Source organism: Symphalangus syndactylus, chromosome 14 (genome assembly GCF_028878055.3).
Source record: "Symphalangus syndactylus isolate Jambi chromosome 14, NHGRI_mSymSyn1-v2.1_pri, whole genome shotgun sequence".
NCBI classification, from domain to species: domain Eukaryota; kingdom Metazoa; phylum Chordata; class Mammalia; order Primates; family Hylobatidae; genus Symphalangus; species Symphalangus syndactylus.
In genome coordinates, this window is record NC_072436.2 from 11,398,581 (window position 1) to 11,423,332 (window position 24,752).

Consider the following 24,752-nt stretch of genomic DNA (forward strand, 5'->3'; position numbering starts at 1 on the left):
CCTCGTCTGTAAAATGAATGCATGCATGAATGAATAAATAAATAAATAAATAAATAAATAATAGGGCTGGGCATGGTGGCTCACACCTGTGATCCCAGCACTTTGGGAGGCCGAGGCAGGCAGATCATTTGAGGTCAGGAGTTCAAGACCAGCCTGGACAACATGGTGAAACCCTGTCTCTAATAAAAATACAAAAAAATTAGCTGGGGGTGGTGGCGGGCCCCTGTAGTCCCTGCTACTCGAGAGGCTGAGGCAAGAGAATTGCTTGAACCCAGGAGGTGGAGGTTGCAGTGAGCTGAGATTGTGCCACTGCACTCCAGCCTGGGCGGGCGACAGAGCAAAACTCCATCTCAAAAAATAAAAAATAAAAAACCATCCAAGATTTCCAGAAGCTTCCAGACATAGCTTGCAAAATGATGTTGTGGAAAAAGCGCAGCCTCATTTGGATGAGCTCCTTACTACCTGTGTGGCTTTGGGCAAGTAACTGCTTTAAGCCTCATTTTCCCCAAGTGTAAAATGGGGATAAAATAATATCTCAGAGGTAGCTATTAGAGATATCGTCATCGTCGTTTTGTTTTGTTTTTTTTTCCCCCGAGATGGAGTCTTGCTCTGTCGCCCAGGCTGGAGTGCAGTGGCGCGATCTCGGCTCACTGCAACCTTTGCCTCCCAGGTTTAAGCAATTCTTCTACTTCAGCCTCCAGAGTAGCTGGGATTACAGGCGTGCGCCACTACGCCCAGCTAATTTTTGTATTTTTAGTAGAAACGGGGCTTCACCATGTTGGCCAGGCTGGTCTCGAACTCCTGACCTCGGGATCTGCCTGCCTCGGCCTCCCAAAGTGTTGGGATTACAGGCGTGAGCCACCGCACCCGGCCTTGTTTTGATGATTAATCTGCCTCTATTACAGGCTTACTTGGCTGTACCCTGGCCACTTCTTTCCTTATCCCTCTCCCTAGCTGCTCGCCCATAAAGAGCAGACTGTACGACTTATGTCCGCTGCGCCCCGTCCCTGACACAGAGTTGGCAAATACCAGACCCTCAGCACATTTGTTGAAATGGATGAATCTCAAAGGATTCTCTGGGAATCTGGTGGCTAGAGAGGGGTCGGGACCGCGAGGGACTCTCGCTCTCATCAAGGCGAGGAGCTGCTTTCTTCGAGTAGGGAAACTGAGTCAGCGCCTCCCTCCCTCATAACCGAGGGCCTGCGGGACTTTCTGAACACGTGGGTTTGACAGGTCAGAAAAAGGCGGAACCAAGAGAGTGGATGCTCAGAAAACGTGAACGGGAAAAACAGACTGAGAAGGAGAAAAGTGGGATGGAGAGGGCCAGCTGAGACGTGGGCCCGGGGCAGGAGCAGGGATGAAGGGTGAGGACCGGGGCGGGGGACGAGCTGCGAGGAGGGTTTTGGGCCCTGGGGACTGCGTGGCAGCAGCGGAGGCGGGTACAATGCTCCGACGCAGATGGAAGAGCGCCGAGGCTCCGGGTGGGAGCTGAGGAGGCACCCGGCGTGAGGCGGCGCTGGGTTGGAACCGTGGACTCCGCGGGTCTTCGGCGGCGGGCGCGGCAGGTGCAGGGGGCGGAGCCACGCGGGGGCGGGGCCGTTCGGGGCGGTGCCGCGAGGGGCGGGGCCGAGGCGGGCCAGGGGCGGGGCGCGCCGCTTGTCTCCTGCGAGGGCCGCGGGGGCCGCGGAGCTGGAGCCGGAGCTGAAGCCGGAGCCGAAGCCGGAGCCGGGCTGGAGTCGGGGCGGGGGCCGGGCCGGAGCGGGCTCCAGAGACATGGGGTCGACCGACTCCAAGCTGAACTTCCGGAAGGCGGTGATCCAGCTCACCACCAAGACGCAGGTGCGCCACAGGGTCCCCGGCCTCCTCATCCACCTGCGGGGCTGGGGGCTGGGCAGGGCCTGGGGTACGCGAACTTGGCTCGCCGGGAGATGGGGGGACGGGCGGGTCCCGAGCGTGACGCCAAGGCCAGCGCCGGAACGGAACCCCGCGGCCTGTATCTCGAAGCTCCATCCCCTGGCCCTAGTCTCCCACCCTCAGTCTCCTCTCCTGGGAACACCCCTCTCCCCGAAGCCGCTGCTGCCACCTTAGGCTGACGTGTGCCTACTCCCCGAACCGGCGACACAGCTGTCCGCCCCCTGTCCCGCCCCGCGGCGACCCCAGCCTCGCATCTCCAGCCTCCCGCCGCCCCCACCCACCCATCCACCGTCCGCTCCCCTCCCTGCCCCTCGTTGCCCGCGGGTCCCGGACGCACAGTCCTGGTTGACTCAATGCAAACAAAGCCTGGCTGGCGTCCGCCCGGGTCGGAGAAACAGCTGGTGTGCGCGGCAGCGGCATCGCTGGGCCCTGGTTGATGCCCGTGGGCAGGGAAGGCCCAGGTCTTCCTGGGAACAGGCAAAGAGTGGCGGGCAGCGAGGCAGCCTGGCGAGGGGCCCTGTCCCCAGGCCTACTGAGCACAGCCTCCCAGCTGGGGACCTCTCCAGGGGCCTTCCCTCGAGGCCCTGCGAGGGAAAGGCTGTTAGCCTGTGTGCTCTGTTCTCTGGCTTAGGGATGGGGACCCGCAGGATGGCCCTCAGTCAGCTGGTGAGGGGCCTAGGGACCCTCCAGCCTAGTCCATGCTCATAACTCTCCCGTGAGTCCACAAGTGGCCCAATGGCCACCTCCTTATACCACCTGGCCCCAGCAAGACTGCTTCTCTGCCCACCCCTTCTCTCCTGGCGTTTTGAACCAGGCCACTGTGGCCACAGAGATGCTCAGCCCTGACTCTGCAGGTCCCCCATTTTCAGGGGACTCAGGACCTGCTGCCATCTGGGAACTTCCTCTTTCCTGGCCCCTCACCTCCTGCTCTCCAGGGCTCTCTCTTGCTGCTGGAGGTTAGAGTGGGATGGAGGAAGCCAGCTCCCACAGCCAGCTGGTCACAGCTCCAGGGGCCAGACCTCGCTCCCTCACCCCTTTCCCAACTCTGGAAGGGTCAAGTGCGCAGCAAATGCCCAGGGCCTCTGGAGAGTCCAACCCCAGCTGAAAGGTTCTTGATAGAAACCAGACCGCACTTCTCTCGACTCCCCACGGCTCCTGGGTCGTTCTGGAGCTTGGCTTTTTTAGGATGGGGTTTTCGTTCTGTGGGTGGCAGGGAAGGTGGCAAGTGGGCTAGCCCCTCAGTGTAGGGCTGCAGGGAGAGGATCGGGGAGGCAGGGAGGAAGGGAGGCTCCCGTGTTTACCTGCCTGGGGAAGAAACACCTTGTTGGAGGATTGCGCTGTGGGCTCGGCAGCTGGGGTCCTTTGCCAGGCCAGTGGGGCCAGCTCAGCAGGGTACCAAAGGCTCTGGAGTGGCCTAGATTCCTACCTGCTCAGGCCTTTTCCCCAAAATACTGTGTCCCTCTGTCTTTCCCTGGCTACAGCCCTATGATGGGCCACTTGAGATGGTGCTGTTCTGTTTCCCAGCTGAGGACACTGAGTAGGCTTGGAATAGAACCTGGATAGTCTGCAGATCAGACCAGCCTTCCGGAGAGCACTGAGTCCTGTGGGCGGGCAGGGGCCTGGGCTGCCCGGGGGGAGAAGCCCTCAGTGGCTGAAGCCTTGGACTGTGTGTAACCGACCTGACTTGGGTAGCTTGGGTGTGAGGATCAGAACCCAGATGATATCACTGATCTTACCACTTGGGGTCCCCAAGGAGATTCAGGCCAGTTGTCCATAGGATGATATGTGGTTCCAGGCTCTTACAGGGTGTGGCTTGGGCAGTAGACAGGCAGAACTAGCACCTTTTCCTGTGGCCTGGGCCTGTGTCCCTGCTGCTCCACCTTCCTCGCCTTCCTGCCGTGCATCCTGTTTTCTTCCTGCCCCACGGTCCAGTCCTGGGTCGGGCCTGACCCTGGTCCTGAGAGCCAGCCACTTTGGCTGTTTCCTGGCCCTTCCTCATAGTAGGTGGGGCTCTGGAGGGAGACATTCCCAGACCTGGAACCCTCTCCCAGATCCTGCCTGTTTGGAATTCTCTGCTGCAGGCCAGATGAACCTGGTGGGTGCATGTTTACATGTGTATACATGTATGTGCATGGGAATGCATGGTGACACAGTCCTCCAGAGCAGGCTTAGCAGGTTTGAGTACTAGGGGACCTTCCCCCTGCACACCCTGAGAGTCAAAAGATACAACTGCTCCCCCAGGTCTGAGTGGGGGTCTGGTCTGACTGAGCAGGGGCCTGGAAAAGCTGGGTTAAGAATATCTGATTTGGCCGGGCGCGGTGGCTCACGCTTGTAATCCCAGCACTTTGGGAGGCCGAGGCGGGCGGATCACGAGGTCAGGAGATCGAGACCACGGTGAAACCCCGTCTCTACTAAAAATACAAAAAAATTAGCCGGGCGTGGTGGCGGGCGCCTGTAGTCCCAGCTACTCGGAGAGGCTGAGGCAGGAGAATGGCGTGAACCCGGGAGGCGGAGCTTGCAGTGAGCCGAGATTGCGCCACTGCACTCCAGCCTGGGCGACAGAGCGAGACTCCGTCTCAAAAAAAAAAAAAAAAAAAAGAGTATCTGATTTGGGGCCGGGTGTGGTGTCTCATGCCTGTAATCCCAGCACTTTGGGAGGCTGAGGTGGGCGGATCACCTGAGGTCAGGAGTTCGAGACCAGCCTGACCAACATGGGGAAACCCCATCTCTACTAAAAATACAAAAATTAGCCGGGCATGGTGGCACATGCCTGTATTCCCAGCTACTCGGGAGGCTGAGCCAGGAGAATCACTTGACCCCAGGAGGCGGAGGTTGCGGTGAGCCGAGATCATGCCTCTAGCTTGGGCAACAAGAGCGAAACTCTGCCTCAAAAAAAAAAAAAAAAAAAAAATCTGATTTTGGCCAGGCGTGGTGGCTCATGGCTGTAATCCCAGCACTTTGGGAGGTGGAGGCAGAAGGATTGCTTGAGCCCAGGAGTTTGAGACCAGCCTGGGCAACACAGCAAGACCCTATCTCTAAAAAATAAAAAAATAAAAATAAATTAGCTGGGCTGGGTGGGGTGCGCCTGTTGTACCAGCAACTCGGAGGCTGAGATGGGAGGATTGCTTGAGCCCAGGAGATCGAGGTTACAGTGAGCTATGATTGTGCCACTGCACTCCAGTCTGGACAACGGAGCAAGACCCTGACTCAAAAACAAACAAGAGAAAAAGAATAAGGAGAGAAGAATACCTGGTTTTTCACCAGGATAGCTCAGTTTCTGTGACCCTAGCAGCAGGGGCCTGCCTACCTCCAGAAAAAACACTTCCTTCAAAGATCAGATATTGGCTGGGTGCGGTGGCTCATGCCTGTAATCCCAGCACTTTGGGAGGCTGAGGCGGGCGGATCACAAGGTCAGGAGATTGAGACCATCCTGGCTAACATGGTGAAACCCCATCTCTACTAAAAAATACAAAAAAATTAGCTGGGCCTGGTGGCGGGCGCCTGTAATCCCAGCTACTGAGGAGGCTGAGGCAGGAGAAAAGCGTGAACCTGGAGGCAGAGCTTGCAGTGAGCCGAGATTGCGCCACTGCACTCCAGCCTGGGCCACAGAGCAAGACTCGGTCTCAAAAAAAAAAAAAAAAAAAAAAGATATTAGAAGCTTCCTTGAGCTGGGTGGAGGCCAACTGGGGTCATTGAGGCAGGCGCTGAGCCATGTCTCTCCCATTAGAAGCCTAAAGGGCCTCAGTGACCCTAATGCCTGTAGCATCAACTTGGCCTGGGCAGGTGGTCACCAAATCCGAATGTTCAAGCCACAGTGGGACCAGGAGAGGAGGCCCAAGCTGAGGAAACAGGGAGGCAAAGTCCTGTTGCTAAAGTTCAAGGCTGGGATCTGTCATGGCTGGGATCTCTCCTCTGCTTCCAGAATGGGCTATTAAGTCTCTTTCTTCATTCTGGGTTTAGTCCCCCGGTGACGCCGCCTGATGAGGTCATGCCCGCTTGTGCTTAGTTTCTGCCCTTTGAAGGGGGTAGTAGCTACCTGGGAGGTGGGAAAAGTGTCAGGGATGGCAGCTTCCCAGAGGCACTCCCAGATGGCTCTGTGGGTTTCCTGGGATGTCCTTCCTTACCCCACCCTGGCTCCAGGCCACCCAGACTGGGGTGCCATGTTCTTGTACTCCAGGGAGTGCCAGAGGGCTGTTCTGGCTGAGGGCCCAAGGGCCAGCAAACCCCAGCCCCAGGGCCCTCCTTTAGCCTTTGTTCCTCTCCCCCAGTGAAGAACTCGCTCTACCAGTTCTGGGACTGAGAGTCATGGCCACATGTTACCCTGCAGCTCCCTGGGGTGGGGTGGGGGTGTTTGCTCTGGGAGTGGGCTGGGGTATGCCTGGACCTTGGTGAGGCATGCGACCCCAACTCTGAGTTTGGAGAGTTCCACTGGTGCTCAGCCCTGCTCTGTGGCCAGGCTGAAGGGGTCCCCAGGACTGAGCGCAGCTTCAGTGGAACAAATATTGGCTGAATATCTGCCATACGCTTTACCGGCAAGGTCAGGGACTGATGGGGCTTCAAGGCACGTGCACTCGGACTGTGGCGGCAGGAACTGCGCAGGGTGGGTGGAGGGGTGGGGCTGGAGGTTCCCAGGTGGGAGCAAGCAAGCCTGGGGCTCTGGGAGGCTTCTTAGAAGTAGCTTCAGAGAACAGAATTATTATTATTAAATATTTAGGGACAGGGTCTCACTCAGTCATGCACTCTGGAGTACATTGGCACAATCGTAGCTCACTGCAGCCTTGAACTCCTGGGCTCAAGCAAGCTTCCTGCCTCAGACTCCTGAGTGGCTGGGACTACAGGTGTGTGCCACTACACGTGGCTAATTTTTTCTTTTCTTTTCTTTTTTTGTAGTGATAGGGTCTCACTATGTTACCTAGGCTGGTCTCCAACTTCTGGGCTCAAGTGATCCTCCCGCCTCAGCCTCCCAAAGCACTGGGATTACAGGTGTGAGCCACTCTGTCACCGAGGCTGGAGTGCCATGGTACGATCCTGGTTCACTGCAGCTTCAACCTCCCTGGGCTTAGGCAGTCCTCCCACCTCAGCCTTCCAAGTAGCTGACATGACAGGTGTGTGCCACCATGCCCAGCTAATTTTTTTTGATTTTTTTTTTTTGTAGAGATGGTATTTCGCCATGTTGTTCAGGCTGGTCTCAAACTCCTGGGCTCAAGCAATCCATCTGCGTCAGCCTCCCAAAGTGTTGGGATTACAGGTGTGAGCCACCGTGCCCGGCTAATTTTTGTATTTTTAGTAAAGAGGGGTTTCACCATATTGGCCAGGCTGGTCTCAAACTCCTGACCTTGTGATCCGCCCACCTCGGCCTCCCAAAGTGCTGGGATTACAGGCGTGAGCCACCGCGCCTGGCCTATTATTATTATTATTTTTGAAATGGAGTCTCGCTCTGTCACCCAGGCTGGAGTGCAGCGGTGTGATCTTGGCTCACTGCAACCTTTGCCTCCCGAGTTCAAGTGATTCTTCTGCCTCAGCCTCCTGAGTAGCTGGGACTACTGGCACGCACCACCACACCCATCTAATTTTTTTTTTTTTTTTTTTGAGAGGGAGTCTTGCTCTGTCGCCCAGGCTGGAGTACAGTGGCACGATCTCGGCTCACTGCAAGCTCCGCCTCCCGGGTTCATGCCATTCTCCTGCCTCAGCCTCCCGCGTAGCTGGGACTACAGGCGCTCGCCATCACGCCCGGCTAATTTTTTTTGTATTTTTAGTAGAGACGGGGTTTCACCATGTTAGCCAGGATGGTCTCGATCTCCTGAACTTGTGATCCGCCCACGTTGGCCTCCCAAAGTGCTGGGATTACAGGCTTGAGCCACCGCGCCCGGCCATACACCCATCTAATTTTTGTATTTTTAGTAGAGACGGGGTTTCACCACGTTGGCCGGGGTGGTCTCGAACTCCTGACCTCGTGATCCGTCTGCCTTGGCCTCCCTAAGTGCTGGGATTACAGGTGTGAGCCACTTCGCCTGGCCATTATTACTTTTTTGAGACAGAGTCTTGCTCTGTTGCCCGGGCTTGAATGCAGTGGTGCCATCACAGCTCACTGCAGCCTTGACCTTCTGGGCTTATGGGATCCTCCCAGCTCAGCCTCCTTAGAGGTTGGGCAGGCCCACCTGGTGAATTTGTTTTTATTTTTTGTAGAGATAGGGTCTCTACAAAAGCCATGTTGCCCAGGCTGGTCTTGAACTCCTGGGCTCAAGCAATTCTCCCACCTTGGCCTCCCAAAGTGCTGGGATTACAGACATGTAATCCCAGCACCACGCCCAGCCCCCTGAATTATTATTTTTTTATTTTATTTGATTATTTTTTTTGAGACGGAGTCTCGCTCTGTCGCCCAGGCTGAAGTGCAGTGGCGCAATCTCGGCTCACTGCAAGCTCCGCCTCCCGGGTTCACGCTATTCTCCTGCCTCAGCCTCTCCAAGTAGCTGGGACTACAGGCGCCCGCCACCACGCCCGGCTAATTTTTTTGTATTTTTTTTTTTAGTAGAGACAGGGTTTCACCGTGGTCTCGATCTCCTGACCTCGTGATCCGCCCGCCTCGGCCTCCCAAAGTGCTGGGATTACAAGCGTGAGCCACCGAGCCCGGCCTCCCAGAATTATTTTTAAATAAGATATATATTTTTTTCTGAAGATAAGGTAACGTGTATGAAGTGCAGACTTGTGGTGGTAGCAGGGATCTCAGGTTTTATTGGCCGTAGGATTTCAGAGAAGGAAAAAAGCTGTGTTGGAGAAAGCAGGAAGGTGTCTTGCAGGAAGTGACACTCAGAAGGAGCCGTAAAGGGATGGGCCCGAGGAGGTGCGTGTGCCTTGGACACTCTGGTCCCTTAACAGATGAACATTCAAAAGGAAAAAAAATAGTAACATGTGCTCTTAAAGAAAAACATGAAACCACCCAGAGAGAGAGTTTCTACTAACATTCTGGTTCATTTTCTTCTAGTCTTTTTTTTTTTTTTTTTGAGACAGAGTCTCGCTCTGTCACCCAGGCTGGAATGCAGTGGCGTGATCTCGGCTCACTGCGACCTCCGCCTCCTGGGTTCAAGCAATTCTCTGCCTCAGCCTCCTGAGTAGCTGGGATTACAGGCACCCGTCACCATGCCCAGCTAGTTTTAGTATTTTTAGTACGGATGGGGTTTCACCATCTTGGCCAGGCTGGTCTTGAACTCCTGACCTCGTGATCCACCCGCCTCAGCCTCCCAAAGTGTTGGGATTACAGGCGTGAGCCACCTCACCCAGCCTCTTCCAGTCTTTTATTCATTTATAATTTAACATGAATTGTGAGCATCCTAGAGGAAGTTTTATATCTTGTGTACTTTTTTTTTTTGAGATGGGGTTTTGCTCTTGTTGCCCAGGCTGGAGTGCAGTGGCATGATCTGGGCTCACTGCAACCTCTGCCTCCTGGGTTCAAGTGATTCTCTAGCCTCAGCTTCCCGAGTAGCTGGGATTACAGGCACCAGCCACCATGCCTGGCTAATTTTTGTATTTTTAGTAGAGATAGGGTTTCACCATGTTGGCCAGGCTGGTCTCGAACTCCTGATCAGGTGATCCACCCACCTCAGCCTCCCAAAGTGCTGGGATTACAGGCATGAGCCACTGTGCCTGGCTGGGCATGTGTGTTTTTAAGGCCTGTTGCCTCCGTGGGAATGGATTTTGGAATGCATTGTTGTGGGGAAAAGGGGAAGAGGGGAAGAGAGAACAGCTTGGGTGAAGGTAAAGAGAAGAGATGGCAGGGTGGAGTCCTGAAGTAGTAAATGCAGGTATGTGTATGTATGACATACACGTGTGTATGCATGTGTGTCTGTGTGCACGTGTGTAAGGCATGTTTCTTTTTTTTTTTTTTTTTTGAGATGGAGTCTCTCTCTGTTGCCCAGGCTGGAGTGCAGTGGCGAGATCTTGGCTCACTGCAAGATCCGCCTCCTGGGTTCACGCCATTCTCCTGCCTCAGCCGAGTAGCTGGGACTACAGGCGCCTGCCACCACGCCTGGCTAATTTTTTTGTATTTTTGGTAGAGACGGGGTTTCACCGTGTTAGCCAGGTTGGTCTCGATCTCCTGACCTTGTGATCCACCTGCCTCGGCCTCTCAAAGTGCTGGGATTACAGGCGTGAGCCACCGTGCTCGGCCATGTAAGGCATGTTTCTGTGAGATCTTGGCTGAGTGCTGGGCTGAGGTTTGGACTTGTCCCAGGAGGCAGTGGGGAGCCCCTGAAGGGCTCTGGGTGAGGAAGCAGTGCCTGTGGCAGCGGTGCTGTGGTGCATGCAGGATGCCACCTTGGTGCATGGGTTGGCAGCAGCATAGAGGCAGGGTTGAAGGAGGTGGATTTGCAGGTGGGAGCCCTGGCAAGGACAGCCTGAGCTGCAGCGCTGGAGGTGGGCGCTGAGAGGGGCGTGTTGGGGTCAGAGAGCCGCAGAGGTGAATTCACCAGATGTGGCAGCTGTTTTGGGTGTGCTGTGAGAGGGCAGAGGCTGGAGGCCTGTGGCGGGCATCCTGGGTGACTGGAAACGGAGTACAAGTCGCCTTTGTCTTCTTCCCATGGAGAGAGGGCACGGTCTTGACCTGGATCCCCGGGCATTTGACCTAATGGTGTGGCCTGGGGCTGTGCCCAGGTAGGGAGGTCAGCCTGCTTTGCCAGGGAAGGATGGTGACTTAACCAGGGTCACACACCTCCTCAGGGGCGGCGTTGGGTTTTGGCTGACTCTGTGCCTAGCTGACCCCGACCATGCATGCCTGGTGTCTCCAGCCTGACTGTGCTGTCCAGGGGTTGTGGTGGCTGAAGGATGTCCCCCACCCATGTGGGAAGGCTCTGGGACCCCAGCAGGTAGGGGGACTCTGGCTTCCCTCTCAGGGTCTCTCCTGGCCACAAGTTGGGCAAACTGTGGGCCCTCTGGCCAGGAGTTGTATAACTCTGGACCCTTGGTCCCCCCACAGCCTGTGGAAGCCACCGATGATGCCTTTTGGGACCAGTTCTGGGCAGACACAGCTACCTCGGTGCAGGATGTGTTTGCACTGGTGCCGGCAGCAGAGATCCGGGCCGTGCGAGAAGAGTCACCCTCCAACTTGGCCACCCTGTGCTACAAGGTGAGGGCTGCCCAGTCCCTCGCTGCCACTCTTCCACCCTCCCAGCCCACAGCAGGAGAAGGCAGGCACATCCAGGGCCTCCCGCCCCACAGGTGCAGGCAGCCCTGTGGCCTCACTCAGCTCTTCCACTTCTCTCTCTGTGGTTCTCCTCGCTGGGCGGAGGGACCATGGCAGCCGCCATTTATGGGGGAGTCCTCCAGGCCACATCTAACTGAGTACCTTCCACAGATCAGTTCATTTAGCTCCCTCTGTGGGGTGGGTACTGCCAGTGTCACCAGTTTACAGATAGGGAAACTCAGGCTGGGAGACTCACTTAGCAAGGCCTCAGCCAACCAGTGGCTAGCTGGGCCCTGGCTGTCCTGATGCTCCAAGCTGCTCTGGCCTGTGTCTCAGTCTCCCCAGGCTGGCCGACCCCAACTCCAGGTGGCTCCTCTGCCTGTGGCCCCACTGTTTCTCCTCTGCAGCCTGGGTGCCCACCCTGACCCAAAGTGCCAGGGTCCTCTCCCCACCTTCCAGCCTGCCCTCTGCTCCTGCCTGCCCCCACAGGCCGTTGAGAAGCTGGTGCAGGGAGCCGAGAGTGGCTGCCACTCAGAGAAGGAGAAGCAGATCGTCCTGAACTGCAGCCGGCTGCTCACCCGTGTGCTGCCCTACATCTTTGAGGACCCCGACTGGAGGGGCTTCTTCTGGTCCACAGTGCCCGGGGCAGGGCGAGGAGGGGTCTGTGGGCCTGGCCAGGGCTGGGTGGGAGGCAGAGTTGGTGTCACAGGGAGAGCGCCCTTCAGGGCCGGCCATGCTTCTCCAAGCCTCTTCTGGGATTTGGGAAGTGCAGGGGTGGGACCAGTGGGTGCTGCTGAGGGATGGTGTTCAACGCCACCTCCTTGTGCCCTCAGTTCCCCTCCCATGGGGGTTTCTGTGCCCACAGTCCGGAGGAAGTAGGGTATGGAGAGAAGCTGAGAGCCAGGGGTCGCTGGGCAGAGGTGGAGGCAGAGGAGCTGGGCCCTCTGAGGGCTGGAGAGGGACCATACTGTCCTCCCTCCCCCACAACACCTGCCCTGGGTTTATCTCCAGGTGAGGTGCCGAGGGATGCAACACAGCGATTCCTAGCAGGGCTGAGACTCTTGATGTTGGGGGTCACTGCCCGGCCCCCTCCAGTCAGTAGGGGAGGTTCCCTCGCTGTTCCCGGCCCGGCTCGCTGCTCTGCCCCACTTCTGCCTTGGGAGATTTGGGGCAACCAGGAGTCCACTTCCTGTCCCTTCATTCCTCTGCCCATGGGGTGACCGCCTGGGCTCAGCCCCTGTCCCCCACCGCCCCCACCAAGCCCTGGGCCGCCTCTTCCTGGCCAGCTATCACTGAGGCAGCCTGTGGGTGCTGTGTCCCCAGCAGGGAGAAGAGGATGATGAGAATGCCAGGCCCCTGGCCGAGTCCCTGCTCCTGGCCGTTGCCGACCTGCTCTTCTGCCCAGACTTCACGGTCCAGAGCCACCGGAGGAGCACTGTGGTGAGTGTCCCCCAGCCCACACCCCCAGGCCGAGCAGGCTCTGGTCCTGTGTTGGGGCCAGCCCAGTTGAAGTTCCCTTGGGCGGATTGCACTGGGGGCCAGGGGGGCTCGAGAGCTGAGCTGCCTGGCACGTGTAGGCCTGGGTGGCGGCTGGTACAGCTGGAGGGAAGCCAGCTGGGGCTGGCCCTGCCTGTTGCGTTTGGATGGCTGGGCACAGACACCCATTGTCTTTGCCTACCCAGGGGTGCGGGGCTCGGACACAGGAGGCCTGGCCCTCTTGCTTCCTGTGGTGGCGTGGACTTCACCTTGAATGTTCTCTGTGCACCCCCAGACCCGGGGCACCCAATCCCCTGCCCCTCCCTCCCTCTCTCCCTGTCCCAAACTGGACTGAGCAAGTGAAAGAACCAGTGTGAGATGGAAGAGAAATGAGCTTTCACTCCCGCCCTTGTGCATGAGGGCCGGGCCATTTTGAGGACCTGTCTTTAGGAGAATTGGGGGTATCTACCCCATGGAACTGTGCGAGGCTCGTCGTGGCCGGGTTCTGACCCAGGCTGCTGTTCACCTCTTGACCTCCTAACCTGGCCTCCTCCTGGCCCTGTCCCCAGGATGCGGCGGAGGACGTCCACTCCCTGGACAGCTGTGAATACATCTGGGAGGCTGGTGTGGGCTTCGCTCACTCCCCCCAGCCTAACTACATCCACGATATGAACCGGTGAGCTTTGCCCAGGCCCAGAGCCCTCGATGAAGCTGGACCCTGGGCCGGACCCTCGCACAGCTCAGAGAGAGCCCATGGGGTCTCCCCAGAAGACTGTCCTCACCTGTGACCTGACCTTGACCTTACAGGGGTCAACGGGGGTCACTTCCTTCCATTGACCTGGGCTGGAGCGCTGGGCTGGGTGGGCAGCACCTCCAAGAGGGGACTGGGATCCCAAGGTGCCCTCCCCCTTCCCCCGCTAAGGATGGAGCTGCTGAAACTGCTGCTGACATGCTTCTCCGAGGCCATGTACCTGCCCCCAGCTCCGGAAAGTGGCAGCACCAACCCATGGGTTCAATTCTTTTGTTCCACGGAGAACAGGTGAGAGCCCCTGCCCTTTCTGCGGTCTCTTCCCTCTTACTCCAGGCAACCCAGAGCTGAGTCCATTCGCCAGCCCTGGGTCTCGTTTGAGGGGAGGTGCTGCCCCCTGGTGGTAATGAACTTTAACTTACCAGCCACACCTTGCACCAGCCCCTTCAGTCTCTTCTTGGAGTCCTCGACAGGACACAATCTGGGGGCCCCTCAGTGATCCGTCCCTGGGTCCTCCATCAAGAGCCGCCTGTCCAGTAGAAATAGGATGCAAACCACGAGTGCAGTTTTAAAATTAAAAAAGTTAAAAAGTAAAATTGGGCCAGGCGCGGTGGCTCACACCTGTAATCCCAGCACTTTGGGAGGCCCACGTGGGCAGATCACCTGAGCTCAGGAGTTCGAGACCAGCCTGGCCAACATGGTGAAACCCTGTCTCTACTAAAAATACAAAAATTAGCTGGGTCTGGTGGCGGGCGCCTGTAATCCCGGCTACTCGGGAGGCTGAGGCACGAAAATCACCTGAACCCAAGAGGCGGAAGTTACAGTGAGCCGAGATCGCGCCATTGCGCTCCAGCCTGGGTGACAGAGTGAAACTCCATTTCAAAATAAACAAATAAATAAAATTAATTAATATATTTCATATGACCCAATATACCCCAAACTTTAGCATTTAACATGGAATCAGTATACAACATTATTGAGCTGTTTGACATCCCCCTTTTCATACTAAGTTTTCAAAATCCAGTGTGTATTTTGCACTTATAGCAGGTCTCGGTTCCGATCAGCCACATTCCAAGGGCTCGACAGCTCCTTGTGGCTTGAGGCTGCTGTGTGGGACTCTGCAGCTTAGAGACCGGGTTGGGGTGTGTGCGTTGACAAATACCCCGAAGGGCAGGGAGGCCCAGCCCACATGGGGCACTCATGGACTGTGGGGGACACATGAGCACGGGGTGGGGGGAGGGTGTCACATGTGCCACGTGGCAGGGTTGAGTATCTGAGCAGGTAGCTCCCACTGGGAGCTGTGTTGGCCGCATAGGGTCTGTGCCCGGCAGGTGGCAGTCGACCTCCGCCTTCCAGACTCTGGTCCCTACGTGACACACCTTATTCAGGTTTCCTAGCCTTCTGTTCAACCTTCCACCCTACTCCAGAAGAGAAGGGAGCCAGGCGACCCCCTCCACTGGCCACAGTCAGAGGCTGGCCAGAGTTTTCTTTCTCACCAGCCTTATCAGGCAAACTGCCACCCTTTGTCCCTCACTTAACCTCTCTGGGTCTCAGCTTCCTCATCTGTAAGATGAGCAGCTTGAACCCTGACATCTCTTGAGTCTGAGTGGAGTCATTCTTTGGCCTGGGAGCTGGTTGGCTGAGCCTGGGCTCTGCTCCCTGAGGGGAAGCCCACCTTCTCCACGGGCCTCCAATCCCATCTCTGAGGCCCCGAGGGAGGGTATCTGCCCCTTAAGACCCTAAGGGGTATGAATGTGTCCTAATCATGGCTCTAGGCTTCCCCCACCCACTCTTTCCAAGCCACTCCCTGGCCTGGCGCTAAAATGCTTGTTGAATGAGGCTGACCTTCTCACGTGGCCAGAGAGGTGTGGCCAGGGGGCTGGGCCCCAGTGGAGCCTCTGCAGCCTTGTCCCCTCTCCTGCTGCAGACATGCCCTGCCCCTCTTCACCTCCCTCCTCAACACCGTGTGTGCCTATGACCCTGTGGGCTACGGGATCCCCTACAACCACCTGCTCTTCTCTGACTACCGGGAACCCCTGGTGGAGGAGGCTGCCCAGGTGCTCATTGTCACTTTGGACCACGACAGTGCCAGCAGTGCCAGCCCCACTGTGGACGGCACCACCACTGGCACCGCCATGGATGATTCCGATGTAAGGATGGGAGCGTGGAAGGGACAGCTGCCAGGGCCGCGGGTTGTGGGGAGGGCGCCTGCTCACCAGGGGCTTCTCCTCTTGGCAGCCTCCAGGCCCTGAGAACCTGTTTGTGAACTACCTGTCCCGCATCCATCGTGAGGAGGCAAGTCCAGTCCCCACAGTGGCTTTGCAGGGTGCGGGGGAATGCAAGTGAGACAGGGATATGGGGGATCCTGAACCCTCCACGAAGGAACCATGCTCTCTGTGGGCTGGGGCCACCCCAGGTGAAATAGTGGCAGGACTGCGAGGGTTTCAAGATGCAGGAAGGGCTGATGGCCTCACCTGGGTAGAGGTAACTGGGAAGGCTTCTAGGAGGAGGCAGCTGATGTCATTTCAGAGGTGGTGGGGAGAGAGGGGAATGACAGTAGACAAGGGCTTCAGGCCAGGCAGTCCCAGTTCATGTGTCTTGTGATCTTGGTGGGAAGGTGCTTGAACTCCCAGAGTTCTAACTTCTGCAGCTAAAACACAGGACCCTAGCTGCCTTCTCACCCCAGCTGGTGGCAGGCCTCAGTAAATGACAGAGCAGTGGAATGCTTCTTGAGTGTGATGGGGTGATGTGGGAGTATTTTGGGGAGGGGTAGAAGGAGGGAACCTGTCAACCGTGAGTCCAAGGTGGGCAGGGACGAGGCTGAGGGCGTGCATGTGTGGGAGTTCACTGAGGGCAGCAGCCTTGCTCAAGGGGCACACAGCCCGAGGACAGAGAGTCTGCAGTCTGCTGGAGGCACCAGGGCTGTCCACGCCTATGAGGGACTCCATGTCCTGAGGCGTCGCCCCAGGACAGCTATGGCTGATAGCATCTGGGCCCTCTGGCTCTGGAGGTGGCATCTGGCTCTGGGGGATGGAGGGGGCATTTGTTGGGGGCCTGGGCTGGGAAGCTGGAGCTGCAGGGATTGGGCTGGACAGACCCCCTGCTCTGTCTTCACCCTCAGGACTTCCAGTTCATCCTCAAGGGTATAGCCCGGCTGCTGTCCAACCCCCTGCTCCAGACCTACCTGCCTAACTCCACCAAGAAGATCCAGTTCCACCAGGAGCTGCTAGTTCTCTTCTGGAAGCTCTGCGACTTCAACAAGGTGGGCCAGCCTCGAGGGGCCCTGCAGGGAGATGGAGATCAGCTGCTCCAATAGCCCAGGGGCAGGGACAGTGTCAGACTGAGGGGGGTGGGGCAGAGCTGCCCCTCCCTCGAACTCAGCCCACTTGGCCCCTCCCCGCACCCCTAGAAATTCCTCTTCTTCGTGCTGAAGAGCAGCGACGTCCTAGACATCCTTGTCCCCATCCTCTTCTTCCTCAACGATGCCCGGGCCGATCAGTGTAAGACCAGGGTGGGGTGGGATGCTGGGGGCTTTCCTGGCAGCGAGGCGGAGGGCGGGCCATCTGCCCTGCCTCCCAGGAGCTCAGGCCTGGCACTCTGACCTCCCAGGAGGGAGGCCCCCAAAATGGTCCCTGCCTGGGCCCCTCCTTCCCCCTCCCACCTGAGTGACCCCTCCCACGCCACCTGCCGCAGCTCGGGTGGGCCTGATGCACATTGGCGTCTTCATCTTGCTGCTTCTGAGTGGGGAGCGGAACTTCGGGGTGCGGCTGAACAAGCCCTACTCGATCCGCGTGCCCATGGACATCCCAGTCTTCACGGGGACCCACGCCGACCTGCTCATTGTGGTGAGGGGGCTTGTGCGGCTGGGCCCAGGAGGTGCAGGGGCGGTGTCCTCTTGGCTGAGTCTGGAGGCAGCGGAGACCTCACGGTGCCCCTGTCCCTCCTGGCACAGGTGTTCCACAAGATCATCACCAGCGGGCACCAGCGGCTGCAGCCCCTCTTCGACTGCCTGCTCACCATCGTGGTCAACGGTAGGGGCCCGGAGCTTGCACTCCCCGCGCTCACCACCAGGTGGTGTCAGGCCACAGGCCAACCTGCCACCTGCTCCGGCTTGCAAGCCCCTCCAGCCCACAGAAAGAACGCAAACTTGTGTACCCTTCATAGAAGCCACATTAAAAAAAAAAGGGTGACAACAATTTAATAATATGTTTTATCTATCATCATCTCAACATGTAGCCGATATGAAAATTACTAATGAGATATTTAATATTCCCTTCTCACACTCAGTCTTGTCACCCAGGCTGGAGTGCAGTGGCACCATCTCAGCTCACTGCAACCTCTGCCCCCTGGGTTCAAGCGATTCTCATGCCTCAGCCTCCTGAGTAGGTGGGATTACAGGTGTGTGCCACCACACCTGGCTAATTTTTGTATCTTTAGTAGAGATGGGGTTTTGCCATGTTGTCCAGGCTGGTCTTGAACTCCTGACCTCAGATGATATGCCCACCTCAGCTTCCCAAAGTGCTGGGATTACAGGCATGAGCCACTGCGTCTGGCCTTTTTTTTTTTTTTTTTAATTTTAACAATTTTTTTTGACATCTGAAGGAGTTTAGCCCAGTTTATGGGAGCCATTGGTAGTCCGATAACATTTTTACTTTATTTATTTATTTTATTTTATTTTTTATTTTTAAGACAGAGTCTTACTCTCTGTTGCCCAGGCTGGAGTGCAGTGGCACAATCTCCATTCACTGCAACCTCCCAAGTTCAAGTGATTCTCATGCCTCAGCCTCCCAAGTAGCTGGGATCACAGCATGTGCCACCATATCTGGCTAATTTTTTTTTTTTTTTTTTTTGTATTTTTAGTAGAGACAGGGTTTTGCCATGTTGGCCAGGCTGGTCTTGAAGTCCTGGCCTCAAGCAGTCTGCCTGCCTTGGCCTCCCAAAGCGCTGGGGTTACAGGCGTGAACCACCACACCCGGCCATATTTCATTTTATTTCTAATTATAGTGATGGGATCTCACTATGTTTCCCAGGCTTGTCTTGAACTCCTGAGCTCAAACGATCCTCCTGCCTCAGCGTCCCAAAGTGCTGGGATTATATAGGTGTGAGCCACTGTGTCTGGCCTCTTGTGTGTTTCATATGTGCAGCACACGTGTTAGGACTAGCTGTATTTCAAGCACGAAATGGCCACACGTGGCTGATGTCCACTGTGTTGGGCAGTGCAGGTTTGGACAATTGTAGTCACATAGTATAGGGATGTGGAAGCCCCACCCTTTCTGCCTTTGTCCACCCTGTCCAGCCCCTACCCCCACCCAGCAAGAACTGCACACAGCTGCTGGGGAGAGGAAGCCAAAGGAGCCAGGCTCCCTGGGGTTCAGGACCCAGCAAGGCAGGTGGCCATGGGCTGGGGCAAAATGCCTTCAATGTGAACATCTTTTGGAGAGGATGGTCGTGGCTAGGGGTGGCTTGTCTGTCTGTGGTCTGGCTTAGACTGCAAGGTGGGTAGTGTGGGGTGGTAGAGGCCTCTAGCTGGGCTGTGAGCTTTGGGGCCAGGACTGTCCCTTCCCCTCCTGGTTCACTCTCTGGCTCCATCTCACAAATCTTAACTGAGCTGGTTCCGAGAACACATTTGTGACCAAGACAGCCCCGGTCCCTGCCCTGTGGAGCCCTCAGCCTAGTGAGGGAAAATGACACAAGACAAGGAAGTGTTCAGATCAGCATGGAACTTCAGGCTGGGCGCGCCCCCAGGGTTGGGCCCCAAAATACATCTCTAGTGATGTGGCAGCTTGACGTTCTAGAAAGATTTAAAGTCTTGAATTTGTATCCCTGCCCGATTCTTTCATTACTGGGGAACTTTGGCCAAATTTACAACCTTCTGTGAGCCTCAGTTTCCCTATCTGTAAAATGGGGATGATCTTGTCTGTGTCCTGCCTCCCTCGTGGTATTGGGGGGACTGGCATGGGTGGGATGTGTATGGCTTTGTAAGCAGGACAGCTGTCCTCATGGTCGAGGGGTGAGGGTGGGGCCTAACTGCCTCCCAGGACTCTGCACACAGTATGGCCAGTGTGGATTCAGCCTCTTGGGCCTTGGTCTTCCTGGCTCTGCAGGGGGCAGGGAGGGATTGGGAGCAGGAGCCTGTCATTCCACCCTGGCCCAGGGATGGCTTGGGTGGGGGGCCCAGGAGTGAGCTGACCCCTCCCCTACAGTGTCCCCCTACCTCAAGAGCCTATCCATGGTGACGGCCAACAAGTTGCTGCACCTGCTGGAGGCCTTCTCCACCACCTGGTTCCTCTTCTCTGCTGCCCAGAACCACCACCTGGTCTTCTTCCTCCTGGAGGTCTTCAACAACATCATCCAGTACCAGTTTGATGGTGAGGCACCAGCCTGAGGCTCTGGTGATCAGGGTGGCCAGTGGGCCTCCTTCCTACATAAGGAGGGCACAGCCCAGGAGGTGGCCTCTGGGAGGTGCTGGCCTGCTTGCCTTCTGCCCCCAGTTCATTCATTCAGTGTACATTTATTGAGCATCTATAGTGTACCTGGGTGCAGGGGATACAGTGGGGAACAAAGCTTTGCTTCTTGCTCTGTGGAGCTCACAGCTGGGGATGGAGGCAGGGAAGGAGGCTTCAAACAGATGATGGGCATCTGATTTTTTTTTTTTTTTTCCGACGGCATCTCACTCTGTCGCCCAGGCTGGAGTGCAGTGGCGCGATCTTGGCTCACTGCAACCTCTGTCTCCGAGGTTCATGCAATTCTCTTGCCTCAGCCTCCCAAGTAGCTGGGATTACAGGCACCCCCCACCATACCTAGCTAATTTTTTGTATTTTTAGTAGAAACAAGCAATCTGTCTGCCTTGGCCTCCCAAAGTGCTGGGATAACAGGCATGAGCCACCACATCTGGCCTGAAATGTGATAAAAGGGAAGTACAGAGTAGTAAGACCCTGATGGGTATCTTAGCAGCCCGTCTGCCCAGTGTCACAGATACCCGGTTGCCTGCTGTCACTTCAAGCCTTGCCACTCATTAGCCCTGTGACCGGGGCACGTCACCTGACCTCTCCGAGCCTCAGCTCCTTCACCTGTAAGGTGCTCATAACAATGGTTCTAGGGGTCCCGGTCTCAGAAGGTGTTGGGAAGATTGGGCAAAATAATCCCCAGAAGGCACTTAGCACAGTGCCTGGCAACTTAAAAATGATCAGTTTTTATCATTGCTATTTCCAAAGTCGGACAAATTTGCAGTGATCTCTGAGGGAGAAATAGGGGTAAGGTGGGGCAAGAGACAGCACGTGCAAAGGCCCTGGGGTGGGATGTGGAACTGAAAGTGAAGAGTATGGCATGAGGCAGGACCAGAGATGGGGACTGGGGCCTGAGAGCTGGGAGAAGTCAGCGTTGGGGGATGGACGGATCCTCTGTGACTTCTCCTGGCCACCTTGCTTGGAGGGGGAGAGTCAGAATATTTAACAGCTGGCCTGACGTGGACACTGCCATGCTGGGGCCTGCCCTTTTTGCCAGGTGTTAGCCGTTTAGTGCTGGGTTGTGGAAAGAACTGGAAGGCACTGGGGTGGGGGTGTTGTGAGGTGCTCAGGCCTAACATTCTGGGATAGCCATAGTGGGCACACACAGCCGGTGCCAGCCCTGCCCCAGCACCCTCTCTTGGGCTCCCTGTACCATCTCCAACCCCATGGGCAGACACCCTCCTGTCCTCCAAACTCCCCCTTCCAGAAAGCCCACCCAGATTGGACGGGGGGATCTGGAGGGGGCCTCCCTGAGGCGAGGCATGCTCCCTGCCCACAGGCAACTCCAACCTGGTCTACGCCATCATCCGCAAGCGCAGCGTCTTCCACCAGCTGGCCAACCTGCCCGTGGACCCGCCCACCATTCACAAGGCCCTGCAGCGGCGCCGGCGGACACCCGAGCCCTTGTCTCGCACCGGCTCCCAGGAGGGCACCTCCATGGAGGGCTCCCGCCCCGCTGCCCCCGCAGAGCCAGGCACCCTCAAGACCAGCCTGGTGGCTACTCCAGGTCTGCTGCTAGTGGATGGGACAGGAGTGTGGATACCGGTGTGGCTGGGGGACAGACATGGTCTCGGGGTGTCACCCCCATCTCTGGCAAAGAGCATGGCTTATGTATGGAAGCTGAGGGGATGGGGCTGGGCAACAGGGATGGGGGGAGGGTACTGGGTGGGCTTAGCATGTGTAGCTTGGTGTTGGGGGCAGAGCCTCAGGGCAAGTGTAGACTCTGGAGGGATGGTTACAGGAGAGGGCGTTGCAGTGATCAGACACTGCCTCTAGAGCCGGTGGAGGTTCCAGAGGGAAGCAGGAGTAAAACAAATAAAAATAAAAAAGTGGGTGGAGGAAGGGCTAGAAGGGACACCGTGGAAGGGGGTCCTCACTCCCACCTGTGCCCTGCCCAGGCATTGACAAGCTGACTGAGAAGTCCCAGGTGTCAGAGGATGGCACCTTGCGGTCCCTGGAGCCTGAGCCCCAGCAGAGCTCGGAGGATGGCAGCCCGGCCAAGGGGGTGGGTGACGGGGACTCCGGGAGCCGGGCGTGGCTGGCCCTTCCCTTCCTCCCTGGCCTCTGCAGTGGGGGCTGGGCCGGGGCACTCTGGGGTCACCTGCAGCAGAGGGGCAGGTACCCAGTGCCCAGGGCATTAGGGTCAGCGCTGCTGACTCCCTTGGGGGTGGTGGCCTTTCACAGATCCCTCCCTTGTTTACTGGTCCCGGCGAAGCCCTTGGCCTTCAGACTTCTCATCCCTCCGCCTTATCTGAGCTGGCCTTAAACCTGTCACTAGGTTGGGCTGGGCCTAGGGCCTGGGGCAAAGGCTGCCGGGCTGGGCCTTCCCCTTTGTGGGATTTCCAGCTGCCAGTGGAGAGGGCTCATTGCCCCCCAACTCCACCCCTCAACCACCCCCACCATCTCTCACCCCTGTTCCTTTCTGGGGGCCAGGAGCCCAGCCAGGCATGGAGGGAGCAGCGGCGACCATCCAGCTCATCAGCCAGTGGGCAGTGGAGCCCAACACCAGAGTGGGTGAGGGACCCTGTGCCAGGCGAGCAGGGGCTGGGGTTTGGGCAGATGGTACTGGGGTGGGAGCTGGGTTGGGGCTCCCTGGCCCAGGGAAGCTCAGTGAGGATGGCAATGTGTTCGAATCAAAGGACCCTAGCGTAGAAGCCTGGCTCTGGGTTGGTCCTTCCGGCTGGTGACATCCCACGTGTTCAGCCTCTCTGGCTGGGTTGCTTCCTCTGTCTACACTGTTGCGAGTCCCCGGCAGGATTAAGCTCCAGGTGCCCACAGTGCTCTCTTCCTTAATAAATCACTTTCCGACTTCCTCCCCTGAATCTCATCCCCACGCCCTGTGTCTCCTGAGATCACGCAAGTTGCTCTGGGGCAGGGATAATTACCGTCCCTGCCCGACCACGCTGTTGTGAGGGCTGAAGGCGACAGTCTCCCGAGAGGCACGTGGCACAGCCCTGGCTTAACGCGGGGCCATGGCGCTTGCCATCAATAAGGATTAACTGTTCCCGGGTCCCGCTTGGTGCCAGGCTCGTGCTGCAGGGAGCACGGGTACTTTCTGCCTTGGGGAGCCTGTGGTTCTGGGTCAGGGTCAGGCTTGCGCCGCAGCCTCCGGGGGCTGCTTTCTCAGCCCCGGGAACCCCGTCCCTCGCCAGGTCCTCTCCTGGAAGTCAAAGCTGCCGCTACAGACCATCATGAGGCTGCTGCAGGTGCTGGTTCCGCAGGTGGAGAAGATTTGCATCGACAAGTGAGTCGGGCGCCGGCAGGGCCGGGGGTTGTGGGCGGGGCCGGGGGTTGTGGGCGGGGCCGGGGTGTGGGCAGGTGGGCTCTGGGCGGGGCCAGCCTAGGCTCAGGTAGGCATGTGATGGGAAACATGGGTCCTGGGGGGCCAGGGTGAGCCCCGTGCTCCCCTGGACCACGTGAGTGTGCTGGAGACACCCCTCTCCCCGCAGGGGCCTGACGGATGAGTCTGAGATCCTGCGGTTCCTGCAGCATGGCACCCTGGTGGGGCTGCTGCCCGTGCCCCACCCCATCCTCATCCGCAAGTACCAGGCCAACTCGGGCACTGCCATGTGGTTCCGCACCTACATGTGGGGCGTCATCTATCTGAGGTGGGCCCCGGGGGGTGGGGTGGTGTCTGCCTGAGAGCCTGCCCAGCAGGGCTCAACAGGGACCTCAGCTCTGGGCCCCACCACCCATTGTGGACTTCATGTCAAGACAGCCAACTAAGGCGGCCTTGCCTGGTTGAGGGTGGCACCCGCTGCCCAGGGTGGGACATCGGGATGGAAAGGGTTGGCTTGGCCATTCCTGCCGCCCAGCTCCTCCTGGTGCCTTGTCTGCAAGGTGCCCCAGCACCTGGGTAACCCCCCATTTCCTCCACAGGAATGTGGACCCCCCTGTCTGGTACGACACCGACGTGAAGCTGTTTGAGATACAGCGGGTGTGAGGATGAAGCCGGCGAGGGGCTCAGTCTAGGGGAAGGCAGGGCCGTGGTCCCTGAGGCTTCCCCCGTCCACCATTCTGAGCTTTAAATTACCACGATCAGGGCCTGGAACAGGCAGAGTGGCCCTGAGTGTCAGGCCCTAGAGACCCCTGTGGCCAGGACAATGTGGACCGGCTCGGATCCCCCTCAACCCCTAGGCTGGACACACAGGAGCCCCATCTCCGGGGCTACGCCCCCACCAGAGACCACTGCCCCCAACACTCGGACTCCCCCTTTAAGACCTGGCTCAGTGCTGTCCCCTCAGTGCCCACCCACTCCTGTGCTACCCAGCCCCAGAGGCAGAAGCCACTGGGTCACTGTGCCCTAAGGGGTTTGACCAGGGAACCACGGGCTGTCCCTTGAGGTGCCTGGGCAGGGTGAGGGGGTGCTTCCAGCCTCCTAACCCAAAGCCAGCTGTTCCAGGCTCCAGGGGAAAAAGGTGTGGCCAGGCTGCTCCTCGAGGAGGCTGGGAGCTGGCCGACTGCAAAAGCCAGACTGGGGCGCCTCCCATATCCTTGGGGCATGGTGTGGGATGGTGAGGGTCTCCTGCTGTATTCTCCTGGTTCCGTGGAAATAGCCTGGCTCCCTCTTACCCAGTAATGAGGGCCAGGGAAGGGAACTGGGGGGCAGCCGTTTAGTCCTCCCTGCCCTGCCCACTGCCTGGATGGGGCGATGCCACCCCTCATCCTTCCCCCAGCTCTGGCCTCTGGGTCCCACCCCCCAGCCCCCACCGTGTCAGAACAATCTTTGCTCTGTACAATCGGCCTCTTTACAATAAAACCTCCTGCTCCACATTCTGACTCTGGTTGAGGCGAGGGGCCAGGTGTGGCTGTTGTCTTCAGGGGAGCTGGGGACTCTGCAACCCAGAGGGCCCCCAGTGCATGACTGGGAACCAGCATTTGTTATTTTCTTGGGTGGGAAAGCAGGATCAGACCCTGTCTGTCAAACCTAGGG

The 24,752-nt window shown here is 57.7% G+C and overlaps 1 protein-coding gene across 3 annotated transcripts; it reads left to right on the plus strand.

Annotated features, from left to right (window-relative positions):
- Window positions 1-1,639: 1,639 nt before the first annotated feature.
- On the plus strand, window positions 1,640-24,592 carry HID1 (HID1 domain containing). 3 transcript variants are annotated; one of them, XM_055241144.2, is made up of 19 exons: window positions 1,640-1,839; window positions 10,883-11,032; window positions 11,579-11,749; window positions 12,413-12,529; window positions 13,135-13,241; window positions 13,488-13,604; window positions 15,241-15,463; window positions 15,552-15,608; window positions 16,435-16,575; window positions 16,723-16,813; window positions 17,007-17,158; window positions 17,266-17,344; window positions 19,517-19,681; window positions 21,099-21,326; window positions 21,718-21,824; window positions 22,253-22,333; window positions 22,972-23,063; window positions 23,269-23,427; window positions 23,699-24,592. In XM_055241144.2, exons 1-19 carry the CDS (start codon window positions 1,774-1,776, stop codon window positions 23,760-23,762), a joined length of 2,367 nt encoding a protein of 788 aa, XP_055097119.1. In that variant the 5' UTR covers window positions 1,640-1,773; the 3' UTR covers window positions 23,763-24,592. The 3 variants fall into 3 exon arrangements, with proteins under 3 accessions (XP_055097119.1, XP_055097120.1, XP_063473289.1); XM_055241145.2 differs by having other exon boundaries at window positions 12,416-12,529; XM_063617219.1 differs by lacking the exon at window positions 11,579-11,749 and having other exon boundaries at window positions 1,641-1,839.
- Window positions 24,593-24,752: the final 160 nt, after the last annotated feature.

Bases quoted from the DNA above. Each gene is read 5' to 3' on its own strand.
- HID1 (XM_055241144.2), top strand. From the start codon at position 1,774: ATGGGGTCGACCGACTCCAAGCTGAACTTCCGGAAGGCGGTGATCCAG. The intron at 12,530-13,134 runs GTGAGTGTCCCC...CCCTGTCCCCAG, and splicing joins GCCACCGGAGGAGCACTGTG to GATGCGGCGGAGGACGTCCA. The intron at 21,327-21,717 runs GTCTGCTGCTAG...TGCCCTGCCCAG, and splicing joins CAGCCTGGTGGCTACTCCAG to GCATTGACAAGCTGACTGAG.